Source organism: Aplysia californica, unplaced genomic scaffold (genome assembly GCF_000002075.1).
Source record: "Aplysia californica isolate F4 #8 unplaced genomic scaffold, AplCal3.0 scaffold00233, whole genome shotgun sequence".
Classification (NCBI taxonomy): Eukaryota; Metazoa; Mollusca; class Gastropoda; order Aplysiida; family Aplysiidae; genus Aplysia; species Aplysia californica.
The window spans coordinates 853,669-873,540 of NW_004797503.1; the positions used below are offsets into that span (position 1 = coordinate 853,669).

The 19,872-nt window shown below is 39.0% G+C and overlaps 1 protein-coding gene across 1 annotated transcript in view; it reads left to right on the forward strand.

The window, feature by feature from the left end:
* LOC101855025 (corticotropin-releasing factor receptor 1) overlaps nucleotides 1–19,872 on the forward strand; it is a gene marked incomplete in the record, with an annotated part of 122,349 nt that overhangs the window by 94,059 nt on the left and 8,418 nt on the right. Inside the window, 7 exon segments of the mRNA XM_013083464.2 lie at nucleotides 5,363–5,463; nucleotides 6,202–6,302; nucleotides 9,681–9,804; nucleotides 11,054–11,207; nucleotides 12,454–12,514; nucleotides 14,343–14,424; nucleotides 17,367–17,452. Of these exon segments, the coding sequence (XP_012938918.2) occupies nucleotides 5,363–5,463; nucleotides 6,202–6,302; nucleotides 9,681–9,804; nucleotides 11,054–11,207; nucleotides 12,454–12,514; nucleotides 14,343–14,424; nucleotides 17,367–17,452 (709 nt within the window).

Sequence of the window (19,872 nt, forward strand, 5' to 3'; positions counted from 1 at the left end):
CCCCCCCCTTTCCAAAAATAAAAGCAAGAAAGACCCAAACAAAAACACAACCGCAAACAAAAATCATACTCAGCTTTGAAGAACACTTTCTTCCAATAATTCTTTTTAGAGACGAGACCTGAATCCTAAGTAATGCAATAAGGTAATGCACTCCGGCGGAGAAGATCAGACACCGATGCAGAGCAGAGAAATTGGAGCATTACCATAAACAACGATCTAAAGAAATGTTAAATTCATCGATGCAATTTGTTTGATCGAAATCTTTCTGGTATAGGGTGACTATCGTGAGTTACAGAAAGCAAAGATGAGAGGGGCGGGGAAATATAAACTTGGCTGACCCTTCTGCGCTATCGCTGCACTCGCTGATATCATTCCAGGCGGGCATTTTTGCCTATTATTATCGTGTGACATTTGGTCCAGTGCATGTTGTTCGCTTGTTTTTGTTTTGTTTTGTTTTGCAGCTTGGAATAGAAGTGGTTCTGATTGTTGCAGATTCTTTATTTTTGTGGAAACGTAAATGGATTTACGTCCTCGGGGACACAATTTAGATTTTTTTGGTAGTCGGGCTTCGATCCTGCTTCTCAGAGCCAACCCAGGCTGTAAGGCATACATTATCACAGCAGAAAGCCCAGATACGAAGGGGGTGGGGGGGCTCAATAAGTCTTTGGTCCGGGCATGAAGGAATCATAGTAGAGTAATGAAATTTCGCTAGTCTTTAGACAAAGTGTTTGAAACACACCATGCAAATTGTAGGGGAAATCCAACAATAATAAGGCACTAGTCAGGGTGTTCAATGAAACCAGGGACAAAAATATTTGGTTTTTCTTTGCTGCAGCTGTGCAAAGGAGCCTGTTGAATATCGCTCAGTTATCAAGTTTTTACACTTGCAAAGAAAATCCCCATAGGACATTTTCCAGGAAATTTTCCAATTTATGGTGACAAATGTCCTCGTTATAATACTGTGACATACTGGTTAAGAAAATTCAAATCTGGATTCATGTCGGGGATGGATGAAGATCGTGAAGGGCGCCCATCCTTTGTGGTGACTGAAGAGAATTTATCCATAGTAAAGAAACTGGTTTTATAAGACCGACGCATAACTGTCAAACAGCTCTCAAGTGAAGCAGGAATCAGCGATTCACCATGACCATCTTAACATGAATAAGGTGTCTGCACGGTGGGTACCCCGCCTTTTGACAAGTGATCAAAAGAAGCAGAGAGTTGAATCCTGCAAAACTCTCCTTCGATTTGAGTCCAATGACAAAAATGTATTTAAATACATGGTGAGTATGGATGAAACATGGATTTATTATTTTGGTCCAGAACAAAAAGAAAGTCCTCCATGCAATGGAAAACCTCTTCTTATCCCTCACCAAAGAAGGCAAAGGTAACACCGCCAAGTGGAAAGGTCAAGCTGTCGTGTTTCTGAGATTGTGAAGGTATTATCATGACTGACTACCTGGAAAATGGAAAAACAATCACAGGAGACTACTACTCTAGTTGCTGATTAAACTGCGGTCCGAATTGGTGAGAAAAGGGAGTGGAAAACGCCGTAGCGGGGTCACCAGACCGCAGAACAGAGCGCTTTGAAATCCTGCCACACCCAGCTTAATCACCAGAACTAGCCCCTTCGGACTTTATTTTTTCAGTTTCCTAATCTTAAAAATTACCGAAAGGGCGTCCTTTCCATGACAACGAGGACGCCATTGAAGCTGTGGAAGACTGGTTAGGGGCTCGTTCCGGGTCATTTGTTTTCTTAAGGACTTTTGAAGATCAAAGGGAAGTGGCACACATGTATTACACTGCATAGTGACTATGTAAGGAAATGAAATTATGTGTGCCAAAGTTACAAAGCTCTGTCTCTATTCCTTCATTTAGACCAAAGACTTCTTGAATCCCCCTCGCAATTCTTCCCACATGGGAACTGAACTTGGATCTTCTGTGTGCGGTTATGAAGCATCTAATCAATTCTACACATTGCCGGTTTGCGGAGCTTTACTTTCATTGTAAATGCCCTCGGATGCCCTAACTGGATTTACTGTCGTATGTAAAAAAGAAAGAACAACAAAATCAGGGGTCTCTTGTGGTCTAGAGGTTACGTTGTTCGCCGTTCACGTAATAGGACCCAGGTTCTAAACTAGAAAGCGGTGGAAAACTTTCTTCTCTAAAATATTTTCCTTTCACCTACTGTTCTGCTCTCTGAAAATGTTCTGTCGCCTGCTTTCGTCTCCACATTCAGTATCCCCCTCCCCCTTTTCCCCCCTCTGCTCTGGGCTCCTGGCTCTTTCAGCAGCTATTCAACTTTCTAAATTCTACTGCTACTTCTTGGCTCTTTCTTACTGCCTACTTTCAGCCACACCCATGATCTTAGGGTAGGTAAGATCCAACATCTAGCCTTCTCGGAAAAGGGAGAAAAATCTCGGAGGTCCTGTGCGTAAGTTGCGCAAGATCCCTTGGTAGTTCAAAATCGATAAGAGTCGGCTTTGACCGCCTCCCGGAAAACAAATTCAAAATTCCAAACTAAAAATGTTTAATGCGCCCTGGGCGGCAGTTGTGTGTGTGTATATATATATATATATATATATATATATATATATATATATATATATATATATATATATATATATATATATATAATATATATACTTATATATATGTATATATATTATATTATTATATATATCTATTTATAATAATGTATTATAAATATACATATAAACTAATATCTTTCGAAACAGAATCACCACCATTCTGGGGTATCTTTATGTATCGTTAACAGTGCATGCATGTATTTCCAAATATCACCCTCAGCCTATCTACACTAAAGTTAATTTAACCTCTGTTTTAAATGTGGGTTGCGATTTATAATTTTTTGGGGTGTATTTGTTTGTTTTTGGCTCACTCTAAACCAATAATTTTGTATTTCATTTTTTCCTGAACCAAAGACGAATTTGAAGCGGCATCACTGTACTAACATTACGAGGAAAGCAGAATAAAATTAAGACGATAACGTCATGTAGGTCTGCAAAACATTATACTATTGACAATTCCAACAATGAAAAGGAATGAAATGAGATAAGTTAAAAGTTATCCGTGGCACTACAAATTCATCAACATGATAATGATTCCCTTTTCATAAATGCACACCTCCCACCCCCATACGGTTGCTGAATGGTGGAAATGGGGAGTAACAAACAGGCGGAGGTAGCATTGCCAAGAGGTAGGACTTTGGGACAAACACACATGAACGTCTCCATGCTTAGATAAACGTGCGTAGGCGATATTAAATAAATGTTGCTGAATGCTTTTTATAATCGCTCATTCCTCTCTCCTTAATTCAAATTAGTTGAGGACGGAGATTTGTATTTAAAAGACTTCTCAGTGTCTGGTTGGGTATCAGGCGCCTAAGGTGTCGACAGTTTTCCAATACATTGAGGTTAATGTTGCAGCTATGTTAGTCTTCATGCCTTTAAGAGATGGTGATCGGGTGGGTTACCGGGGTGCGGTGGGGTTGTGGGATAGGGAGGAGGGGAGTTAGGGGAAGGGGGTTGTGGGAGGAGCGGGGTGGATATATATCTTCAAGCTGGTTGTCATTAAAAGCCATCTGATTAAATGCACATATTATATATTCTTAAAAAAGAAAGACTAAAAAAAACCCCACAGCTTTAATTCAGAGTCATCACGAAACACATAAATCATACTATTTGATAAAATCTGCTTCCCACACACTTCCGAAATGATTGCACTGCACAGGGCACTTTCTGCAAGCGGGAACTGCCACACCCCTTAACAAGGCCGAAACCTGTGGCATGCAGATACTGGTTGGCAGAAGGCGTGAAGGGAGATACCCATCAATCTACTCATTAGCGTGACCTGGGAGAAACTGTTCTTGATTATTCCCAGATCCTGTATTCTTTTTTTGTGTATATTTTCGTCTTTCTTCTAATCAATAATGGGTTCCTTTTAGGTTCACAATCAGAGTGGTATTTTGTTCCAGGCAACTCGTAAAGTTTGTACAGGGTGTCTTAAAAAAGAGGACCCTCTTAAAGGGCAATAGCTCTTTCGTCTCTGCTCTAATTTCAACAAAATTTCGAAGACATGAAACTCAACCATGATTACGCCACTTTTTATATATGAAGAAAATCAATTGACGTGTTCAAGAAATGTCAAGTTTTAAAAATCTCAACCAAAATTTGATAAAACACACAGTTCTACTTCTTATAATCATTCTGCTACAGGGGCAATTTTGACCCGTTCTAGCTTCAGGGCAGGAACGGTAAAACCACACCAGTCACCTCATATAGATATCTAAACGTTCCGAGAAAGTTTTGTAGATTTTTGTGGAGAATGTGCTAGGCTGTGCAGGCCTGGTTCCAGTGGGATGGGGCTATAACCAACATATTGGTTCTGATATGGTTGCAAGAAAGTTTTTTTTTATTGTATAGGTTTTATGGCGCTCGAAACTGCATTGGGTGCCAGAAGATTAGGGGTGTTACAAGAGAGTAACAAACATAAAAAAGAAGAAGGGAAGATAAGGACGATAGATGTTTGATAAGAAAGAAGGAGCAAACCCCACCAGAGCACCCGAAAACCTCCCATAAGAAAGGTTTGGGGAACACCTTATGAACTGAACATTTACAAACGAATGGTTACCGCATTACCCAAACTTGAGCCCCATAAATCATTACCTTTGGAGGTTTTGACAGACAGAGTGTAGAGAAACAACCCACAAAAAAATCGAACAAAGTTAATTCGCAAAGTTGAACAGGACGTCAAACGAATTTTTACCAAAAAATGTGCAACAGGGTTATTCAAAATATCTAGTGGCATAGTGTTTGTGTAGAAAGAAATGGTCTACACCTTTAGATTATAAATATAGCGAATACCTTTATTTAGGTGATTTAGCAATATCAATTTGTATTATTTTGTTCTTCAATGCACAAATAGCGACTATGTAAAATAGAACAATATGGCTGATTTTTTAGCTCTTGCATACTTTTGCGTTTCAGTCGATTTTGGTTGATATTTTTTAAATTTGCTATATTTAAAAAGAAATTATAATTTTTGTTTTCATATAACCCATAGTGAAATCTCCTTACTTGGATTTTTCTTCTGCGAAGCTTTGATAAAATTCTTCCAAAGATAACCGAGTTATTCCCGTTTAAGCAGGTCCACCTTTTTTTTAGACACCAGGTATTTCTTGTAAACCTTTCTTTGGTTCTCAGTATGGCAGCGATCGTTTTAAAATACATAGCAAAATCCCACAAGGTTCCAAACGAGCATTTTTTGCTTCTTTGTTTGTGCAAAGGACCCTGGCCTTCACTAAACTGCAACTGACTGTATTCCGTTTCCTCTTCCACAGCAAATGTCTCGAAAGCCTGTTTGGAAAATGGCACTTGGGGCCCAGCCAATTACAACGCGTGCATGGTCAGCGAACCCATGAATAACATATTGGACTATCTGGTCAGTACCAAAAAGAAAAGAAAATCAATTGAATTGCTTTACGTCATTGCCAACACAATTTAGATCATACTGGAGCTCACTCAACAGAAAGGCATCATAATTTTTTGTTGTTGTGAATAGCTTCGGTTTCCATTTATTTTGAGCCTTGGGATTTTAAACGTTTGAGAACCCTGTCATGTCGAGCAATATTTTTTCAACGCTATAAATAGGTTGGTGTGAAAGGGTACGATTCCCCGACACGGGTGGCTTTTGTAATGCGTCCATCTGAGGTTGTAATAACATAATATGCTATTTACCGTACGGTTCTGATTTCACTATAGTTTTTATCCTAATATCTGTGGTTCAAACAAGTTAACTCCCTTATGAACACATGTTATTTGAAATTTCCAATCCGTAAAATTACATGCAAGCATAGAGTCATAAATAGAAAGAGGATAAAAAAATAACGCCCTCTAGTATCTTTAGGATTAAAAGTACGATGTCATGATATGAGTCACGCTGTAAGTCATCACATGTTTTTGACAGAACAAATTATTTTTTACAAAAACAATGAGGAAGCCTTAAATTAATCTTCAGGGCAGAACTACGGGTATTTGTTCAATTATAATGAAAAGAAATTGATATAAGATGAATGGTAAAAGTTTAATTTAAATCGATGTATGCAGTAAAATGTTATCTGCAAAAAAAATATCTAGCTCAACAGTTTTTATTCTTGAGCGAACCATTTATTATCCACAGGACCCCAAAGACCTCATGGGAGTTCGCATTATCTACAATATCGGATACACTAGCACTACCATTACCCTGTTCATCGCACTTTTCATTCTGCTTTACTTCAGGTGAGAGACAACTGATATTTTTTTACGTGCCCAACCATGTACAAAATGACTCCATCGGGTCAGTAAACCGAGCTAAGCTTAATTCCAAGACAAGTGAACATTGTAATACCGGGTGCCCACTGCGGATGGGATCTGGTCGGGTTGGGTCGACTGCCGTAATCGTTGCCTGACAAGGAACGCGTTTGTTTTTGAGGTGGCGAGTCGGGTGATCGGTTTGTGCCATGATAGACGCCCCTTTGCGCTCTCAATCTGGCTAGCAAACCCGACCCGATCGTGTCAGTGGGCACCCAGTATAAGATTATATCAATAATAATAATATCCAAAAATTGACGAGCTTCTGATTTCACAGTGTCTTGACACAATTATTCGCTACTTCCTGGCCCAGGGGGATGCAGCTGCATACTCCCTCATCGTGCACACATCGTCTACATGCCCAGCTTGTCCCCGTCACTACCTCGACCCCCCAAAAAAAACAACAACAAACAAACAAACAACAAAACAAAACAAACAACAAAACAAAACAAACAACAAACAAACAAAAACAGCAACAAACAAACAAACAAACAAAACAATTCTGAAATTGTTTGTTTACTCTACCGTGTAAAATATACACAGACAGATGTGACAAGGTGGACACAGACGAGAGGTAAATACAAGGGGAGAGAGAGAGAGAGAGAGAGAGAGAGAGAGAGAGAGAGAGAGAGATGGAGATTGGGGAGAGATAAATATTTAATGGGAGGGGGGAAAATTGAGACAGACAGAAAGAGAACGACGGGAGGTCAAAAAGATTTTGTTAGTGAATTAAACTATGTGCTTGAGGAGTAGCTATTCTTCAGACAACTTCTTTTTGACAGAACTGTAGGTGTCTTATCTACTTAGGAGTTGACAATTACTTAGATCATTGCGTGTACAACTTTTACCATACTTGGCATGTTATAGTTTTAGCTCTGATGGCCCAGTGTACGGGATTGCACTGACTTGCATACGACTGGTTGTAATAATTGGAAGCGACCATTGCCATAGGTCTAGACTTAGTTTATTCTTCTGAAACTAATACGGGTTTTTAAGTTTTTTCGTTTTTTAAATTGGTTTTATAGAGGGTGGTTGCTATAAAAAATCTAACTAAACTGAAAGGAGAAAGGAAAGAAAGAAGGAAAGAAGGAAGGAAGGAAAGAAGGAAGAAAGGAAGGAATAAAGATGTGAAAAACATGAGATATGAAAAGAAAAGAACGAGAAAAAGAAGACATCAATGTCAACTTCCAACGACAGCAACAACAACAACAACAACAACAACAACAACAAAACAGCAGCAACAGCAGTAGCTATAACAACAACAACAAAAACAACAACAACAATAACAACAACAATGACAGCAACAACAACAGTAGCAGCAATAATAATGACAGTAACGACAAAACAAACATCAACAATAAGAACTAAAGTACAAGAACAAAGCGATCAAACAACCATAAACTAGAAGAAAAAAAACAAGAATAAAAAACAGGCTAGGTCATGCTAAGTACACGACCAAGTGGACAAAAGATGGGAGAAGGGGTGAGTGGGTGATCAGATCCGAGTTTGTGTTACGAGGGCTGTCCCACGGAAAACCGGAATTTGGCTGTAATTTGAAAACTATTCAATATTTTCACATTCTGCAAACGCACACTTGTAACACAATCATTTAGGAATTTCCCGATTGAGAACCATGAGCATCGCACAAACCAAACAAACCAGCAGTTTCCCCAAAGATGGCTACCCCCTTGGCAAATTGGTAAAGGGTCGAAGTGAGGTCTGTCATTCGGTTTCTGACCGCAATAGGTCTCAAACCAACATAAACGACATTGTTTTTTCTGCCAAGGCTGAGGACAACTAGAGTCGCGTTAACGAAATCATTCAAACAGACAAGCGCCTAAAAGTTAGCGAAATTTCGGAGTCGCTGAACATTTCAAAGTCAACTGTGCATAGGATAGTGTTTGATGAGCTGCACTATCGAAAGGTCTCTGCTCGATGGGTCCCAAAGAGCTGACAGCTGACTACAAGACGCAAAGTGATAAAGTTTCTCAGACTTTGTTGAATCGTTGTCGCCAAGCTGTCACTGGAGTCATGAACGCATCTGGAGACCTCCAACAACACGATGAAGAATTCCTGAGAAACATTATTACAGGTGATGAGACTTGGATGCACAATATGACCCCTGAGACGAAGAGGGATTCAATGGTCCGGAAGCACACGTCTTCACCTCCCCCAAAAAGTTTAAAGTTCAGCCATCGGTGAAGAAACTCATGGTCACGGTTTTCTGGGATGCTAAGAGTGTTCTGCTGCTTGACATTCTGGAACCAGAACAAACTATTAATGCTAACAGATACTGCCAGACACTTTATACGTTGAGAGGTTGTGCACCAAAAATGACCAGGCCGGTTGTCCAGCGGGGTCATTTTGCAGCATGACAACGCAACGCCACACACCGAAAACGCTACGAAATACTGGAGCCAAAGTTCTGCCACAAAACCCTCACAGTCCTGACTTGGCCCTGTCAGATTATTCCCCTTCTGGACCAATGAAACGTCGTATTTCTGGACAGCGATTCACCGACGACGAAGATCTCGTGGAAGCCGTGAAATATAAGTAAAAATCCCTTGACGAAAAATTTTATGGACCTTATCCGGTTTTCCGTGAGACAGCCGCGTATTCATATCAACAATGCAATCGATGTTATTTTGTTTTTAATTATGCTGCATTCCGTTGGTTTTATTTTTAATTCTTAAATTGCATCAGAAACTCTATAAAACGCTTTATCTGATATTGACTAATTTCAGTGTCCTCCTTAAAAGATGCTCTCAGCCCTCCACGAAACAGATGTAATCGTAACCTAATAGGCATCCGGTTTTGGGGGGTTTGCGAAAAAAAAAGAAAAGGAAAGACATTTATCTGAAAAGGGTGGGATGTGAAACATGGATCATCCATGAACAAGATGCTAAAAAGCAGTACAGCTTTCGAAATAAAATGTTGTTGAAGAACTTTAACAATATCAAGGAGACAAAAAATACAGATTCTATAAGTACTAGAAATATATTCTGGAAGCGAAGGTTGAACGCAAGAGAGGCAGAGAAGACTGAGCAGAAGATGGGCACAGGACATAAAGACCTAGCTTGAAAGCAAAACAACTCAGGCGTTCAGAATGGCAAGAGACAGGGTATTTTATTGTAGGAAGGTCCGAGAAGCATCGTCTAACTACTGGAAAAGCCTTGTAGAAGAACGCTCCTTTCTACCCTTTGAGATCATGTTTACGGCGGTTCTACTGACGTATCATCAATAGGACTGAGTTCAGATACCATAAACCTTTGAGTCTAACACTTGTTCTTTTTTCTTTTTCCCCAGGAGTTTGCGCTGTCTCAGAAACATTATCCATTGCCATTTCATCGTTGCTTTTATCTTTAAAAACATATTCTGGCTTGTGCTACACAACGGGCTTGCTAGAGTTCTGATCTCGGGACCCCCGAAGGTGAGTCGTTATTTTGGACAACATCGGGTGCCCTGGTGTGGTTTGCTCCTTCTTTCCTATTAAACATCTATCGTCCTTATCCCCCCTTCATCTTTTTTACGTTTGTTACTCTCTTGTAACACCTCTAATCTTCTGGCGCTAATATGACCGTATGCAGTTGCGAGCGCCGTAAAACCTCTACCAAAACTAACTCAACTATCTATACATAGTCGTGTGGTCATATACAACGCTGCTATACCACTATAAAAGAAATACTCGAAGGCAAGATGTGGGGCACAAGGGTGAACAAAGAACGATTTGGATCAACATCATATTATAGACACCGCTGTCTATGACAAACTTCACAATAGTAGCCAACAAACGTGAACAGTGGCGTTCATTATGTACGTCAACCTCAGAGCCAGAAAAGGAACTTTCTTGTATCCATGATGAACTCTGATAAAGGCTCTTATAAGACATTATAATTCCTTTTGTTGGCCACATTAATCATGTTTAGGATATCGGTCGCCTATTGACTAAAACGGTTAGATTGTAAGACGCTTACCACTTTTATTTACAATTTCCCTCTTAATCAGTTCCCAAGAGAGGAATAATAATAATGGTAAATAATAATAAAATTAACAACAAGAATAATAATAATAATAATAATAATGATAATAATATTAAAAATAATAACAATTGTAACGGATCACCATCATCGTCATCATCATCAGCAGCAACAAATAAATGTGTAGCGCAATTCCCCGCTCGTCAGCATGTTCTATGCGTTTTACAATCTGTATAATTTAATTAATCTTTTCTCTTATTCCATTCCAACGTTACCGCTTTGAATTGTTCTTTGTCCTTCTGTGTAATATTGGGGTTGTTAACTTTACTTGGAACGAGATGTGAACAGACGTCGGGATGATTCGTCATTACTCTCGGTCTTGTAACAAAAGCGATATATTAAACAATGCATGCGAATCAAGTAGCATTATAAACGCCATCAGAGCAGTGCATCATGACCACATTTTAACGTACCTAGATACATTGTCTAACATTCACACACACACAAAACACACACCAAACACACACACACACACACACACACACACACACACACACACACACAAACACACACACACACACACACAAATAACACACATCTTTTCCTCTTTTTGCTTTGTTATTTATTAAACAACGCTAATTGCAAGTTTACCCCTTCAGAGAGCACTGCTAACAACAAACTGTTTTTTTCTTTCTATTTCAGTGGGTGTGCAAAGTATTCGTCTTTGGTTACAACTACTTCCATACCACCACCTTCTTCTGGATGTTTGTTGAGGGTCTTTACCTTTTCACCATCATCGTATGGGCGTTCTCTACACAGAAGATACGGATATGGCATTACGTCATTATTGGTTGGAGTGAGTATGTCTAATGTGCAGGTTTTATACGCCCGTACATGTCCTAAACGGACAATTACAAACGGTCTGATTTTGTTTTATGGAAAAATGTTATTGTTGATAGGGATTTGACAGAAGGGATTATACATTTCATTTATTTTAAAAGCTAGAACTTAACCTGTAAACATCTTTTTAAAGCTTTGTACTTTTAGAGCATGAGTCGAGTTTAAGTAAAAATGATGCAAAATAAAAATAAAATTAAAAGCTTTTACTTGGCTCTTTATGTATCGATCTATGATAAATTAGTTGTCCACATTTCATGCATTTGCTAATTAGTTCAAGTAATTATTCAAAGAGCTGGAAATGGGACGTCAACATTCTTCTAGTAGAAATCTTAAGCAAGTATGCAGGAAACACAAGTGATGTGAAGGAGGTGAGAACGGTGCATTTTGGAATGCTCTGGGTTTTTTGTTTCATCTATCGGTGTGTTCTTTTTTCTTATTTAAAGAAAAGTGCAGTTTTTTCTGTAACAGAAACCAAGACTTGTATTATAATATCCAAGACTTTAAACTTTAACGTTATTCCGGTTCACCGTGGAACATACTTTTGGGCTCTAGTTGAAACTAACTGAAGGGCAAGGAGGGCGAGGTTGCACATGCACTAGAGCATAGCGAGACTGGAATTTGTCCATCTTTTTTTGTAACAGCGCAACGTTTCATTGTTATTTTTATTTTTAAAACAAAGAGCAAATGGCCTAGGCCATGACAGTGCCAGGTCTAGGAAATTATCATTCACATCTATGTAAGAGGATGAAACCTTTTACGGTAACAGGTAACAAAAAATACCAAGAACAATGTATGAATTACATTTAGAGGCCTACGGAAAGACGCTCAATGAAAGAGGTTGATGTGCAGTTGCTATTCTATTTTTTCCCTTAATTTTACAAAACTTTAGACGACTTTACTTGTTGACTGGCAGTGGTGCTGTACACACACACACACACACACACACACACACACACACACACACACACACACACACACACACACACAAACACACACACACACACACACACACACACACACATATATATATATAGTATACATATATAAAGAGAGAGAGACCGACAAACAGACAGACAGACAGACAGACAGAGCGACAGATAGACAGATAGACAGATAGATGGATAGAAAGATAGATAGATAGATAGATAGATTATATAAATATATTCTACTGTACATTATCAATTTTTTGGTTTTCTTAACAGTCATCCCCATGGTGTGTGTGTTGGCGTGGGCAGTAGTCAAAGCGAATCTGGAGGATCTAGTGTAAGTAGCCTGCCTGTTCCACGCTTTGTGTATGTGCCATGTCAATAATGTAAGTAAGTTTATTCATTGTGTAAGGCCATTGGCCCACATCACATTATACAAAACAGTCATTTGGTTAAAAAAAAATGTTTCCATAATGGAAGAGAACAGATTGTGCCCCTATCTTTTATCATGGTCCAAACATTGCATATTTCTGTAACAAGGCCGAGTCAGGCTGGGAAGAATTAACAATTTCCTCTATTGGACAAAACTTGGACAAGAGAAAAAGAAAGTGAAATTTATTTTCAATTTAATCAGAGTTAAACCTCTCACATAAGGGTGAATTTATTAATTTCCACCTATAGAGAGTGTTATTTAATGGAGGGCTAAGAGTCTTTAACACAGCTATGACTCTGACTGAAGTTGTCTGTAGGCCATTCCCTAAGGGGGGAATAATAACAACATGTTCTTATGCACAGTAGAATTGAAAATGGGGTGATTTATCAATGTTATGCTCATACTGTGCCCGAACAACATAGGGGGAACTGCTGCGTTGTCTTTCCCAATCCTAGCTATAGCCACTTTCCTCTAATTCTTTTGTATGTTTGTCCCTCTCTTGAGAACTGCTATTTCCGGGGTGCCTTAATAGTCGAAGCAGGCGTTGTGCTGTTGAGGCTAGAAAGGTGAGCAGAGTAAGCCAAAGTCCACGTGTGGACTTCTCTGTTGGCATCCATCCTTTGGCGCTCGTATGACCTTGTGCAGCTGCGAGCGCCGTAAAACCTTACTAAAACAAAAAAGACCGTTCAGAGTGGTTGGTTGAAGGATGGCGTAAACAGATTCTACTTTTTCATTACATCCTTCTGTTGCTTCTGTTTTTAAATTGTGCTGTTTATTTGTTTTTTTTCTATCACTAAGTGACCATTAGTGTATTTTTCTCATTATTCAAACTGAACAAAAAGTGGACTCGGAGCTTCTTCCAATACTTCCATGATATGCAAAGCACTGGCACACTCTGCTATTACTGTATGAATCTGTCTGACGCATCAGACGTGCTTATTCACGCGGAGTTCACCACACCATTGATTTATTAAACAATGGGAAATGATGTGAACTGTGTGTGGGAATAGCTAATAACCAGGACGTGGTTATTTGGCAGGGATTTAACGCAGATCAATTGACCAGTCTTCGGTGACGGAACGATAATGTGACCATTTCCGGGCCAGTGCTATAACGAGATCGTTGAGAGAATTTCTGTCTTTCATTTTCCAACTCATAATTGGTGATCAGGAAATAGACGGGTCTCTATTTAAGTAGGACTCCAGACTCTTCCTTCTAATTTGAAAGAGACTTATAGAATCCCCACTGTCGTTTTTTTTAAAGGTATGCATATTATTATGATAGGTGACAATAAAGAGTTTTCTGAGTTGGCGTCAATATGATTTTAAGTGATTTAGTTTCTTTGGTTAGTAAGTAGGTTCAATTCAGAACTCATCACACTCAGGATAATTCAGTTTTTGCTTCTGATTAGAAATAAAGCAGGAAGATGTGTGTCTATTTATGCATGTTCCCAGGATCATGCACGTTCCTAAACGCCTCCTAAAAAAAAAGAAGAAAAAAAAGCACCTCACGACTCCGAAACCGAAATTGGAGGTATGTTTTTGTCATCAATCTGAGACCCTCTTGTTTGATCAGCGAAGCCATGTGTTACTTTGTTATTTTCCTACTGTTCGGGTAGGAATTAAAGACCAAGAGATCAGAACTATTTTACCCTTTGATGCCAAATTTTTAAAGATATTCAACTACAAGTAAGCAATGGGAAGTTTCATTTTCACTTTGCTTTGCTCTTCAGTTGTTGGCTGCCATTGCCGTATGTTGAGAGAGTGCCGGCCTATGACTTTGTCCTGTACGCTCCAACCATTGTGGTCTTGGTGGTAAGTATGCATTTTTTTCTCGTTCTTAAAAGTGAAAACGACAAAGAGATGCAAATGATTAACATTAATAGTCTTTTGGCTGTTTCCATACTTTAAAAAAAATTCATACGGTGAGAAATTTGTTTCGAGGTGGTTTCACAATGCTTCATGACTCCAGTGCTTTTTATCAGAATGAAATGTCAACCTTTAAAAGTACATTTTACTTCTCTTGGCCATCGAAATAACAGCTCCTCAAAATTGTGGAGGCCATTTACAAATCATTTAAGAAAAATGCACTTAGAAGGATTCTGGTTCTTTTATTGGAATCATTGTTTACCGGTTCGTTATAGTCAACAGCCCACAGATCTTCGGCAGATACAATCTAAGCAAGCCACATACATTTTCTTTAGCATTTTTTCTTCCCAAACGTCCATGTCATACTCCACCTACGATGCCCTTAGGTTCTCCAAGTCTTATGCAACCAAACCCAATGTTGTACGAGGAAGAAAGTCGCTCTGTTCCCAACAGTCGTGTTCTTCCTGGTTCTTTTAAGTCTAAAAAGCCCTAGCAGACACATGCATCCGCTCAACAGCAGACTGGAAGCAGTGTTAGTGTATGTTTCCTACTATCTTACTCAAAAAAGAAACGTACATTTTTGTATTGCACCACATGTATGTTCCTACTGCCTTTGTAAGTTCCGATAAAGAATATACAATTGAATGATATGAATGAATGACGACGTTAGGCTATATTTTTTCAAAATCCCCCAAATAGCTCGTCTTCAAGCGTTCTCGAAAGATCAGCAAGTCGTATTCAATGAGTTAACGTCCCCAGAACCATATGCCGTCGATCCCACTGTCCAATCATTCGTCTGCGGTTTTCTGTCGTTTCCATTAACTTCCCTTCCCTTTTCGCACATTCATTCCGAAAGACGCTACTCCCCTACCAATCCATCCAGACATGCCCACCTCCTTAGGAAACAAACGCTCCTTATTTCAAACAGCCGTGTGATTGGAACCACAACCGCATCCCGCCATCTGTCCCTTCCTCTTGCGACCCCCCCCCCCTAAAAAGCCAAACTCCCCCCACCGCCTCTTTCCCCCTCAACACAAGCACAGAGACAGAGCCTTCTCGACCTTCTTGTCTCCTATTATTTGTCCCTGCTAACAGAAATCCTATTGCGGGTGCTCGTGCATCGATCTTTCTACTCTGACGTCTCTTAGATCAAAGAAATAATCTGTATCAATTATTCGTTGGTCGGGTTAATAGATCACCGGTCTCCCAGACCTCATTGTTCTCTTGTTTTTGGCATGGAAAAAGAAATCATGTGTTATTTTGGCGTGACTATTCGATATTCATTTACAGTTTAATCTTTATTTAAGTTTTTTTCGAGCAAAAGATTTAAACTTCTGAGCTACAAATTTGTTTTAAACTAAATGCAGCAACAAAGACCAGTCGTTCTGGTTCTCAAAACAGAGCGTCCATTAAAGAGTGTACCACGCGACAATTATTTTAAATCATTATATCGAAGCTGCTTGCGAAAAACACAGCAAACACTGTGACAAAAGGTTAGCGGCACGGAAGTTCGTCTCAGACGAGCTGATTCAATAGTGAGCTTCGTTTGTTCGAGCCTGTTGTAAAATGATGTTTGAGAAAGTCTGCACTTGCTCTTTTCGAAACATTTCTAAACGTTTGGTCTAATCCTGTGCAAACAGGAGCCTGACTTATGGTCCAATTTCGTTTGCACTACTGAACATGTTTCCAGCTGCAAATAAGAGAGACCATCTTATTTAGATACATTGATCATTTATAGAAGTATTATTATTTTCTGTGCGTAAGAGTAAATTTGCTTTCAACTACCCAGCCCCAATCCCCTCACACACACACACACACACACACACACACACACACACACACATAAACACACACACACACACACTCACACACATTGCTACAGAAAAAATATGATTGGCAAAAATGTCAGGTTTGCGCCATCCGTTTTCTCTTTAATGTGTTATGGGACTAACTACAAAACAATATTGACTCATTTATCTGTGCCATCAAGACTTTAAAAATGCCGCTGTAGATTATTTACGCCATCCTGGCCACATTTTAATGAATTGGGAGGTGGACTGCTTCGACCATGCCTGTTATGGTGCGTGGCGTTGGTAGCCTTGTGGTTAGGATACCGGACCGTAATCGTGAGATTGCCGGTTCAGGGGTTCGAGCCTCAGCTCTGTCCGACGTTGTGTTCTTGGGAAAGGAACTTTACACGAATTTCCCATTTGACTGGGTCCTTTCGGAGATGAACGTTAAACTCGGAGGTCTCACCTCTTGAATAACCTAATAGTGTTGAACCAATACCATTTCAGCATTTTTCACCTGTTATGGTCACCAGGAGCTGAGAAAGAAATAACATTCCAGCTGACAGACGTAGATTTAAAAAAAAATTCAAGCACGAGAATAAAACTCATGTCTTCTGCGTGTGGCAGTAGAGCGCCAAACGGTTGCACCACAGAGGCAGGCTTTACTGTGACTTACGAGCTTAAAATGTAAAATAACAACATTTTTTACAAATGTGACATAAAAACATATTATGCCTTTGTCCTCTCACACTGAACTATTTGTGCTCTTTGTGTGTGTACATATCAGTTATAATATGAGCTGCTTATACAACGCCTGATCTGTTGCTTTGTGTGCACAGAGATAAATCAAATGTTAATGTCTTTGCTCTTCTGATGTTTGTGTCCAAGTCGAGTGGTTCAAGTGACTCTGATTTAATTGTAATCCTAAACATAGAACATTTTGAGGGTCCGTAAGCTTCCGGCCTATAGAAAATTGAATCGAATTCTGGGCAGTTTTTTTTTGTAACCAAGACCGAGTGAAACATAATATTTTATCAGCAATCACCCAGAATACATGTACCCAATACTTATCTTTTATTGATTCTCTACTTTCCTCAGTGTAATGTGATGTTCATCATGGTCATTGTCTACGTGCTGGTCACTAAACTCAGAGCCTCTAACTCCATGGAGATTCGGCAGTCCAGGTAAGTAATGCACCTATCCTTGCTCCATTGAACTACTGTAGTTTTCTAGCATAAGATTTTGCACCAAGACACTTCTTGACCTTCTCTTTAAAAGAAACAAACCCTCCTTATCTCGAACAACCGTGTGTTTGGCACCGCAACCAGATCTCCTCATCTGTCCTTTCATATTACGCCCCACCCTTTACCCTGGATACATTACATTGTTTATCTCTATAAAACTCTACTTCTTTGATAGATTTAAACTTTTTGTGCCTATATTTATACGAATTAGATCATTTAGGAGGTGGGCTGCTTCCAGTAGGGCCAATCTGGGAGGAATGTGGCACAGCATCCTCTGAGAAAGACGTGATTTAATAAGTTTTCCGTCATTGGAGTCGAACTATGTCTCTCTTTTGGAGCGAGACGAAGAGAAAAAACATTATGCTGCAGACAATAAACCCCGGTGACCGAACAGAGAGAGAGATACAAGTCGCTACAATTAGTATTTGCACATTATTCCGAAAGACTCATTATCATAGGGGACTTGAGATTCGTATATTAATTTTAATGTTTAATGAAATACTCGAATACATTGTGTTTTATGGTGATCAGGTTTTATTATCAAATGAAATGCTTTTCATGACTTAGTGTCAAATGTCAACTTACAATTGTTTTCTTTTTCTTTAAAAAAATAAAATAAAAGTCGAGGATCTTCCCTGTACTGTATTTGTCTCCTAGTGTCACTATCTGTTCGTTATTTTATCAGTAATATTAGAAGTGGGACCAAATTTTCATGATAAAGATAATGCTCTCGTTGTATAAGTGACACTCTTCTTCAGACAATTTATCAATTACTGTCAGTACTTATCTTGTATTCAGAGTCAAATAATCCGCTTATGAAATCAGTAAACGTTTCTTTGTTGTCCATACCTTCAGACTTATCACTGTCTGCTCTCCAGTTTAGAGTAGAGTCCATGACAACAATGTGTGGGTGAAAAGGTTTAAAGGTGAAAAGGTGAAAGTCTTTGCTCTGTTAAATAATCCAGCTTCATTTCTTGTACGTCGCTTGGCCATTGGTTTTTATATCTAAATCAAATTTCAATTATCCATTCTTAAGTCTAGATGGCATAATATCATGTTTCTGGGATTGAGAAATGCGACCTTATTTCCTGACATCGACTTTAACGAACATAATAAAATTTTAACTACTGCAAGATGTAATGATAGGTTTTATTTTTCTTGTTTTGATTTTTTAATATGTTTTGCTTTGTTTTTCTCTCCTAAAACGAATCTTCTTTCATGATGATGGATATTGCTTTCAGGATAGTGCTAGCTGGGTAAACAGTTACTCTCTTTCTATACCGTAAGTTACACAAGACAGAGAGCAGTCGCCAACACGTATGTTTGAGTCTATCCCTGGCGTCTTCCTCTAGCTTTGACACACCTACCTAGGCCAAGGGGGATTGGCCCATCTCAATGATATTCCATTACCTGCCAATTGGCCGTCCTCTTCTGGTTTTAACTGGAGTACCACTTCTGACAGGGCAATCTAGTACGTGGCATTCTCAAAACATGTCCAAAATATCTTTACCTTCTCATTAAAAAAAATTTAATTGATATCTCAATCCCTGCTCTTTCGAACATTTTGTTTTCTGTGCCAAATTCATTCCACTATATCAAAACAATTTTACATAGACATTTTTTAACCCTATCCATACGCCCTGGGGTCATTTTGTACCCCCCAGGGTTGGATTCTTAACATTTTAGAATACTTCTAGGGCGAAGGATCTCTTTGAAACTTTCAGTATTTCTAAAAAAACCAATCGTTTTGACAAACTGCAATGCAAAGAGTACGGATCGGATTAACGAGTAAATTTCTTCTTTGGAAAGTGGTGGCACAGAGTTCCCCACGAGGTACGGACCCTTTCAAAAAATATTTTTAAATTTTTCAATAAATTGCTTTTTTCATCTCTGAACCATACATCAATACTATTTGATACCAACACCTTAAAAAATTCCTCCAGCTGGCCTATATTGTGGCGTAGGTAGTCTAGTGGTTAGACTATCAGAATCGTAATCGTTAGGTTGCGGGTTCATGGTTCGAGCCTCAGAGTCGATGTTGTGTCCTTGGGAAAGGCACTTTACACAATGTTTTCCTAACTTAACCAACGTGTGAATGAGTACCTGCTGCCCATAAACAGCGAAAGGTCTTGTCAGTATATTAGTTTTTTAACTCCCATAAATGGCAGCTTCTGCTGTTTGCTTCCCATGAAGTTGAGATTGTTTTATAGTGCTATCAGGTCTACTGAGGTAATAATGTGGATTGTTAAACGCATAGACCTTGCTGTTGAGCTGAAATTTCCGCTATACAAATGTGATCTATTAGCTTTGTTATTATCATTATTGTTATTATTATTATTATTATTATTATTACTATTATT